Genomic DNA, 9,033 nt, shown 5'->3' on the forward strand with positions numbered 1-9,033 from the left:
AGCCCAATGTGGAACCACTCACTACCCACCAGGCCTCCCCAGTGGAGAGAGGCCAGAAGTTGTCAAAGTTTTCATTTTCCTTGGCTCAGTAATAATCGCCCCAGGAAGTATCAGTGAAGAACTCAAACACTGTTGTATTAGGCCAGTCTGCAAAGGAAAAGGCCTCACCTGGAGGCCTAAGGTGCACCTGACCCAACTCACCTTGGTATTTTCAATCCCCTGGTGTGCGTTAGAAAGCTGGGCAACGAGTAAAAACTGGTGCGTTTGAACTATGGGTGACGAGAATTGAGTGTACCACAGACTGCCAGAAGAACGAATGAATATGCCTTGGAAGACTGATTCTTAAAGTCCAGGATAGTGAGGCTTGAGACTTTGCCTAGGGTCCTTTGAGCATGTCCACTGAAGGGACCAGCCCTAAGAGGGGGACATCACGCTTGGTAAAACAGAGGGTCAGCGAAAAAGAGGAAGACCCTCAAGAAGGTGGACACCATGGCTGCGACATTAGTTCAAATACAGTAACACTGACAAATCTAGCACGGGGCCAGTGTTTCGTTCTAGGGTCTGGACATTGTTCTGTTGATCATGTTCATTGACCACCACTATCCAGTTCTCCTTTTCCCTCTCGGAACAAAAACTTGTCCCCAAGCTAAGAGCCCCAGCCACCCCCGCCTGCCTCTAGTTAGCACTGATCTGCTCGGAGCCTGGGTTTACCTCTTCTTGTGAATTAGGTGAGGGAGAGGTTTACAGAGCAGCCCCTAGTTTGACTTTTGACAATCCCACTTTTTTTCTGTTCATCTCTTCCTTACGTATCCTCTGGGTTCACCATGATTTACCCCATTGCCTCCCCATCTGTGTCTCCTGTCCACATTCCTCTTTTCCTCACCTGTGGGTCAGTGCCGCCCTTTGACCTCACCATGGTCCATGAATTTAACAGCCCTTTGAGTTCTGCTTCAGACCAGAAAGGGAAGGATCACCAGTCTGTATCTGGCCAGTAAGCTGATTCTCTTGTGATTTTGAACTCTGTGTCATGTTTATTTCCCACTTTGTGCAGGACCTCCTAACGTGGTCTAAAAGTGGCGGTTGGCAGTGGCAGCCGGGCACCATCTGGTTCTGGTCTCGGGGTTGTGGAGACTGGGATTTGGGCAGTCAATTTGGTCTTCGGCGAGCTCCCCTCCAGGGGGAGAGACCATATAAGTGGCTGCTTACCAGAGCAGGATGTAAGCCCCTGTCTTGACGAGCTGTGTCATGCCCGTTGGCCTTTGTGGCCCCTGAGACTCCCGCAGGCCCAGGAGTTCGCTTATGTCTCAGAAATCGTCCTAATTTCTCCCTGTATGTCCCACTTCACTCCTGGACATGTGTGTGGTAAAGGTGGATATACAGATATCTTCTATCAAACCGGTATATTTAAGGGTACACTCCTGTACCTGTCCAGCCTGTGAGTGTGTCCCAGCATCCACTCGCCGGTCCCCACTGCTGCAGGATTGTGTGTCTGATGGTATTTGCCTCCATTGCCTTTAAAGCTTACAACCCCGTGTCTTCCCCTGCCTCCAGTTTTCCTAACTTTTACAAGTACATTGCCTTCCCCTCCATCCAAGTTATCCCTTGTCTTTCAAGAGTGGTCTTGTACAATACTGGGCCCTGTGTGCTTGGCTCATGTCAGTTAGCGTAAGGTCCATGTGCTGTGAAGGGTTTCCCAGCACCATCGTTGCCCTTGAACGCTGCCTGCTCAGCGGTGGTGGGTACACGCTAGAGCCTGCTTCTCATTTCTCTCTCGGAGGAGGGCATTCAGGCAGTTCCCCTCTCTGCTGTTGGGAAGAGCACGGCGATGGGCCTGGGCGTGCATGTATCTAGTCACGTCCTGGCACCTGTTTCTCCTGGAGGTCTAGGTCCTAGCTTATTTCTATCCCCAACTTTTTTTAAAAATCATTTTATTTGGGGCTCATACAACTCATTACAATCCATACATACATCAATTGTGTAAAGCACACATATATTTGTTGCCCTCATCATTCTCAAAATTCGCCCTCTGCTTGGGTTCCTGGAATTAGCTTCTCTTTTTCCCCTCCCCGCTCCCGCCTCCCTCATGAACCTTTAATAATTTATAAATTATTATTTTATCTTACACTGCCCGGCGTCTCCCTGCACCCAGCCTTCTGTTGCTCATCCCCCAGAGAAGTGTTTATATGTAGATCCTTGTCATCGATTCCCCCTTTCTAACCCTCCTTCCATCCTGGTATCGCCACTCTCACCGCTGATCCTGAGGGGTTCATCTGTCCTAGATTCCCTGTGTTTCCAGTTCCCATCTGTACCTCTGTGCATCCTCTGGTCTAACCAGGTTTGCAAAGCAGAACTTCTATCCCCAACATTTTGGCAAAGTTGTATTGCTTTCCTCGGTGAGTGGCATGTTTTGTGCCAACATTTATGTGTCATGCAGTGTTCTTTTGGGATGGCTTTACAAGCCCTATTAACACGTGAAGCCATTCTCCATTGCCTGCCTGAGGGAGTAGATCCCACCCTGCTGCGGCACCAGACTGGGTGTGGGGATGAGGGTGTCTGGTATCTGCCCTGGTGGCGCAGTGGAGACCGGTTGATCTGCTAATTGCGAAGTCGTCGGCTTAGCTTAGCAGTTGCTTTTCGTTGTGGCCTTGGGGTGCCAATCCTCCCCTCTGAGCCTGGAGCTTGCCTTCAGGGCATGGTGGGTCTCTTCTGTTCCCCCAGGGCCAAGGAGAGGGCCTCCCTAGCGACTTCTGGTCCCAACTTCCACTTGCCTGGTTGAGTTGGGGTCTGGTTTCTTGCAACGACCTCAGTGTGCCCTTGGCAGATGGCTGGGCTGGGCTGGGCTGGGCTGCACAGGTGGGCTTTTTGGAAAGCACAAGTTCCTTCTTTGCTGTGATGGCAGGGTCGGGCTTGGCTGGGAGAAAAGACTTAGCTACACTTTCCAGGTGTCCTGCGGGAACACGTGTGCTAATGGACTTAGGTTTTCTGACCACGCTGGGTGGACAACCCACTGCCTTGTCCCCCAGGGTCTGCAGAGGGCAAAGCACCTCTCACTGCCTTCAGTGCCCAGGCCCAGGGGTGGGCGCCTGTGTTCTGGGGACAGAGCTCATGTATGTTTGTTTCTTCCAAGGTGCCTATGGAGCTGGTGTGGCCAGCTGGCAAGGTAGGCCCTGCTCGGGGTCGGGGCGGGTGGCCAGGTCCTCTCATCCGCTTCTGCAGGGCAGGCACTTCTGGGTATTAGAGCAGGCTGGCCCTTTTGGCCTCTGGGAGCCTCGGGACAGTTGGGTGAGGGGGCTCTGGGGCCTGCCCTCACTGGGCTTGCAGCTCCTGAAGGTGGGCGAGTTTGCGAATTCTGAGTGAGGAGAGTGGGTAGGGGTCATGGGAGCAGCAGCAACACTGTCGTGGTCCTGCCTGGCTGGAGACCAACACCCAGACCTGGGACTGCCCTTCCTCCCTGAGGGCGGCCTTGGCTTCCTGGGGCTAGGACACCTTGGCTTCTGTGGCTACCTGACGCAGCCCTCGTCCCTGCCAGGTTATGAGAACTACAATTACTACGGGTCCCAGAACTCCACGGTGAGCGCCGGAGCCACATATAACTATGGCCCGCCTTCCTGGGAAGCTGCTAAAGCCAGCGATGGGGGCCTGGCCACTGGCGGCCCCACCATGCACATGGCCTCCTACGGCCCGGGCCAGGACCCAGGCTCCGACAACTCTGACAGCCTCATCGCCAAGATCAACCAGCGCCTGGACATGCTGTCCAAGGAAGGGAGCCGGGGCAGCGGCGGCAGTGGGGAGGGCACACAGGACCGAGAGAGGTGAGTATGGCCAGGCCCTCCCTGGCTGCTGTCGGACCCACCTGACTCCTTGCTTCTGCGCCGGCTTCCACCAGCTCGGTGACTGAGTCCCTTCAGCCTATCAGCAGAAATGGGTGGTTTGTTAGCAGATTTGGGGGTAGGGGGGCGGGCTTTGCAGAGGGCTCTGCTGAGGACGTGGGGTACATGGGGTCCATGTCCTGGTGTCCGTGCAGCCCCTGAGCATCCTGTTTGCCCCACAGCTCCTTCCGCTTCCAGCCCTTTGAGTCCTATGACTCCAGGGCCTGCCTGCCTGACCACAACAACCCCTACAACTCTGGCTACGGCTATGACTACGACCTGGGCACAGACCGCAACGGCGGCTTCGGCAGCCAGTACGGCGACCCCCGGGACCCAGGCCGTGAGCGGGGTGCCCTCGACAGCTTTGTGCGGGGCCGGGGCCAGGGCCGCTTCCAGGACCGAGGCAGCCCTGGCACCTTCCTGCGCAGTGAGCCCTTCTTGCCACAGCCCCAGGCCTCCACGGAGCCGCTGTCTGCTTCCTGGGGCGAGCTGAACTATGGGGCTGGCAGGGGCCTGGGAGGTCCCTCCCCCAACAGGCCTCCACCACCGCCACCGTCGGCTCTCTTCTCCCAGTCCCTGGCCCCCGACTATAGCATGATGGGCATGCAGGGGGCGGGCAGCTTCAACAACACCATGCCCTACGGCTGTGGCCACGCACAGCCCCGGATCAGGGACCGGGTAAGCCCTCTTCATGCCCAACGCAGCTCAGTTGAGGGAAAGGGGCAAAAACAGTTGGTTTGACTACTGATTGCAAGGCTGGAGGTTCACACCCAACCTAGAGGCACCTCAGGGGAAAGGCCTGACAACTTGTTTCCGAGAGGTCACAACCAACCTTGAAAGTCCCGTGAAGTGGTTTACTGTAATGCCTGGGGTCACTGGGAGTCAGAGTCGCCCTGGCAGCAGCTAGTGCGGGGTTGGACTCTTCATTGATACAACATAGATGTGCCACCTACCTAACTCGCTAGTTGGAAGTGGTCACGGCAGTGACTTCCTGGAACTTTAAGTGTGCGACCATCACCACAGTCTGAGTTTTAGGTGTTCCCATCACCCCGAAGGAGCAGCTGCTGTCTCGTTGTAGTTGTGGTCGCCACCAGCCCTGGACCCTGGCTCTCTGTCCCGTGGGCACCCTTTGTGTCAGTGGGACCACTTCCTTTGTGGTCCCTGGTGCCTGCTTCTCTTGGTCTTGGTCTTGGTCTGATGCCCTGTTTTTGGGTTTCTCTTCTGTTGCCTTTTCTTTTTGGAAAGACTTCGGCGTCTTCCCTCTGGCCCAGTAACCGTTCCTTTCAGCCTCGGTGTGCCTCAGCAGTTGGCAAATGGGTGGGTGTGGATTTGTGTTGCAGCCCCGGTGGCGAGGGTTTGAGCGCTGTGGCCCCGATGGCCCTGCCCGGAAGCGGCGGTTGCTACAGACTTCTGAGGAGCCTGACGCCAAGCAGCCCAGGCCAGACAGCGACGGAGACTTCTCCGACAACGGTATGCCTGGAGCTGGGGAGGGTATGGCGGCATCTGCCACCTGTCCTGGCAGATGGGTTTCCCTGCAGGGAGTGGAGCCAGGCAGAGAGGGTGCCGCAGTGGGCCACTGGATGCAGGCTGACATCCCTTTCTTCGTGTCTGGCAGATGATGGAGCAGGCGACTTCCGGTCAGGAGACGAAGATCTCAGGGGTGTAAGTCAGTCTCTGTCTCCACTGTGGGGTTTCTTCAGAGTCCGTCCTTGCGAGGGTTAAGGGTGGCTTTGGTGTCGTGCTCCGCTCCATCCTGGGGAGGGTGGGCTAGCCCCCCTGGCAGCCAGATGCCAGCCCTCCGTGATGGGGCTGGCCAGCCCCCAGCCCTGTGCAAAGTGCTGTTCCACGTTTACGTGTGCAGCCCCAGGCTGGTCACGGGGCCCTCAAGGCAAGTAGTTTAGGGGAGATAGGAGCCAGAGCAGTCAGTTCTCCACTTGGCTGAGAGGCTGGCTAGCCCAGAATCCCTGAGCCCTGGCCAGGCCAGGTGCCGGGTGGCGGGCTGCTTTCTCAAGATGTTCTGTGGTGGAGCCCAGCAGCAGGGTTTTTGTGTCCCAGTGGCTCGTTCCCACCCCTTCCCTTGCTTGTCTGTCACCTCCACCCCCACACTTCCTGGGTGGCCAGACTTAGGCAGCTGCAAAATGGCAGGGACAGTGCCTTAGATTGTGATTTCTAGAAGAGGGTCCGTGACATGTGACAAAGTCATTTATCACCAGTTTCCAGTGGCAGCGGGGTGGTGCTGGGACACACAACCGCCAGTCCCTGAGGGGTGGTCTGGCATTGGGCTAGCGGGGAGCTGAGCTGGCCGTGGAGCATTTTGGAAGGTACTCCTCACGTGCCTGGCTTTGTGTGCTCTTTTTCTAGGAGGATGAGTTCGGTGAGCCTGGGAAGCAGAGAGGTAGGCAACCCATTCGAGGCACCTCCCCTCTTGACTTCCTGCCTGCCCATTTAGCCCACACCCACCACCCAGGAGCCCCCAGCAGGCCTGGAGCTGAACAGGCATGGGGGTGCATCCTGAGGCTCTGCTCCAGTCTGGGAGGGGCACCAGCTGGACGGCTCTGTACCAGCAGAAGGGCCTGCCTTGGTGTCTGGCAGTTCACAGTGCCAGCAAAGGAGTTCTCAGGAGTGTGCGTGGGAGGAGGCCTGCTGCCGCTGCCCAGGCTCTGTGCTGTTATCTCGGTTGTGGCCCCACACACTCCTGGCTGCCCGCAGTATGATAGCATGGGGCTGCGAGAACCAGCTAAGAGCCAGCAGTACCATGTGAGCCACCCGCGCTCGGAGCATGTGGGGGAGCTGCCCTCCAGCCCGCCAGCCCAACCCACCCAAGCCGCCACTTATTTCTCTTCCTCTTCCTGAGGGGCCCCCAAGAGTCACCACGGGCTCCCACTGGGCTCCACCTCCGAAGGTCCTGGCTCAAGACTCTCCTTCTCTCGTTTTTTCAGGCTTAGCAGCCCCCCGCCCGCCACGCTCACTGCCTCGGCCGCCAGTGGCCTGGGTCCACGCCGGGTGCCTAGCAGTGTGTGCGCTGGCGAGTGCTAAAGCAAAGGTGATGCGTCTGGTGTGCGCAGGTCCTACTGCCTACAGGATGACCTTGTTCTTGACCTTGCTCTTAAGCAGCAGTCCTAGTTTCAGGCAGCGGCCTCTTGCCAAAAACCCCCAGGCCCTGTGAGAGGCTCCCGAGAGCGCACCCGGCCGCCATCGTCGTGGGACAGGCCCACAGCGGGCACAGGGGTAGGGGCCACAGTTCAGCTGCTTCTCGGTCCGTTCCGCAGTGTCCGGCCCCGGCCAGGCCCCCTGGACGCCCCAGGCACGGACGGGAGGACCTACAGGTCTTTTCCCACTCTTATTTCCAGGAACACTTCCCGCCAGCCCAGGGCAAGGCCTGGACTGGCGGTGTGTGTACACGGAGGGTAGAGCTGGGCAGCACGGACTCGGGCCCTTGCCGCCCTAGTTGAGAGCGAGGCAGCGGGACAGCTGCCAGCCCCACCTGGAGGCAGCGAGCGGCTTGCCTTTCTCTCAGCCAGTGCTGCCACGCACTCCTAAGTGACGGTGGGCCGAGACCCACGGCGGAGCCTTAGACTGAGAGCAGAAGCAGAACGGGGCAGGTCAAGGAGCGGGCAGAGGGTCGCAGGACAGGTGGGCCGTGTCCCGTTGCCTGGCCAAGGGGGTGAGGTGACACCCCACAGGAGCTCTGAGGGTTCTCCCCCAGGCCGGCCCCCACTCCCGGTGCTGGGAGGGCTGGGCTGACGGGCGCTGGCCCCATCAGTGCTCGGCGCGTGGGGCTCCACCAGCATCTCAAAGGCACCGCTCTGTTACAGATGACAAGGATGACGAGGATGAGGAGGTGAAGAAGCGGAGGGAGAAGCAGAGGAGGAGAGACCGGATGCGGGACCGAGCAGCTGACAGGTGAGGGGCTTCCTGACAGCTGGGGCAGGAAGGTTGTGACCCCGGAGACTCAGCGGGGTGCTGCCAGGAGCCCCAGTCACATCTGAAGGACATCACCATCCTGCCTATTTACCCAGCTACCCTGGGCACCTGTGGGGCTTCTGCCCCATCCTCGGGCACGGGCACGGTGGGAAAGGGCAGCAGTCCGAGGGGAAGTGGCCGATGACCCCGCCTCCCCACACACTGACCCGCTTTCCCCAGGATCCAGTTTGCTTGCTCGGTGTGCAAGTTCCGCAGCTTTGAGGAAGAGGAGCTCCAGAAGCACCTGCAGAGCAAATTCCACAAGGACACGCTGCGCTTCATCAGCACCAAGCTGCCTGACAAGACGGTCGAGTTCCTGCAGGTGGGCGGCCTCCTGGGGCCTGCACTTGGTCAGTCACTTTGCCCAGAAAATGAAAAAGCTGCACAGACTGCTCCAGGACCAGCGGGTGGGAGTGGAGCCTGTATGGGCCCAAGGGAAGCTTCCCCTGGAGGCACAGGTCTCCAGACGCCCCCCTCAGCGACTGCCGTCTGGGGCATGTCATAGACCAGTGTGCCAGCCTGCCCGCTCATGGTGTCACCCCCACCCCACCCCCAGGAATACATCGTGAACAGGAACAAGAAGATAGAGAAGCGGCGGCAGGAGATGATGGAGAAGGAGAGCACGAAACCAAAGCTGGACCCTTTCAAAGGCGAGTGAGAGCGAGCGCTGTCCCGGACAGACACGCAGGCTGGAGGGCGGGGCAGGGGGTCCTAGCCGGGGAGAAAGAGGAGGCAGGCGTCACTGCCCGCTGCCCCGTCTGCTTGCAGGGATTGGCCAGGAGCACTTCTTCAAGCGGATCGAGGCCGCCCACTGCCTGGCCTGTGACATGCTCATCCCTGCTCAGCACCAGTTGCTGCAGCGGCACCTCCACTCCCCCGACCACAACCACAACCGCCGAGTGAGTGCCCGCCCTCAGGGCCTGCCACAGGGCAAACGTGGAAAGGTGCCTAATGCACCCCGGGTGGTGGGGGCTGCCTCAGCACAGCGCTGACTTGGGGACAGCAAAGCACAGCGTGCTGGGCCTTCCACCTTCAGTACCGGTTTAAAAGCCCACGTCGCCCTCTCTGCAGCTGGCTGCTGAGCAGTTCAAGAAGACAAGTCTCCACGTGGCCAAGAGTGTTTTGAACAACCGACACATAGTGAAGATGCTGGAGAAATACCTCAAGGTGGGTGCTTGGGAAGCTCAAGTCCGGGAAAGAC

At 58.5% G+C, this 9,033-nt stretch overlaps 1 protein-coding gene across 2 annotated transcripts in view; it reads left to right on the plus strand.

The window, feature by feature from the left end:
* Window positions 1-2,878: 2,878 nt before the first annotated feature.
* Window positions 2,879-9,033, plus strand: part of AKAP8 (A-kinase anchoring protein 8) — a 9,596-nt gene continuing 3,441 nt past the window's right edge. Inside the window, exons 1-11 of one of the 2 annotated variants that reach the window (XM_004715535.2) lie at window positions 2,879-3,160; window positions 3,530-3,812; window positions 4,052-4,547; window positions 5,210-5,339; window positions 5,485-5,531; window positions 6,231-6,264; window positions 7,685-7,772; window positions 8,013-8,154; window positions 8,389-8,482; window positions 8,601-8,731; window positions 8,904-8,999. In XM_004715535.2, the coding sequence (XP_004715592.2) occupies window positions 2,893-3,160; window positions 3,530-3,812; window positions 4,052-4,547; window positions 5,210-5,339; window positions 5,485-5,531; window positions 6,231-6,264; window positions 7,685-7,772; window positions 8,013-8,154; window positions 8,389-8,482; window positions 8,601-8,731; window positions 8,904-8,999 (1,809 nt within the window). In that variant the 5' untranslated portion in view covers window positions 2,879-2,892. The remainder of the gene's footprint in view (window positions 3,161-3,529; window positions 3,813-4,051; window positions 4,548-5,209; window positions 5,340-5,484; window positions 5,532-6,230; window positions 6,265-7,684; window positions 7,773-8,012; window positions 8,155-8,388; window positions 8,483-8,600; window positions 8,732-8,903; window positions 9,000-9,033) is intronic. The other variant, XM_045289745.1, reaches the window with a different exon arrangement.

This window comes from Echinops telfairi, unplaced genomic scaffold (genome assembly GCF_000313985.2).
Source record: "Echinops telfairi isolate 266 unplaced genomic scaffold, ASM31398v2 ScPeMD7_30;HRSCAF=105, whole genome shotgun sequence".
Lineage (NCBI taxonomy): Eukaryota > Metazoa > Chordata > Mammalia > Afrosoricida > Tenrecidae > Echinops > Echinops telfairi.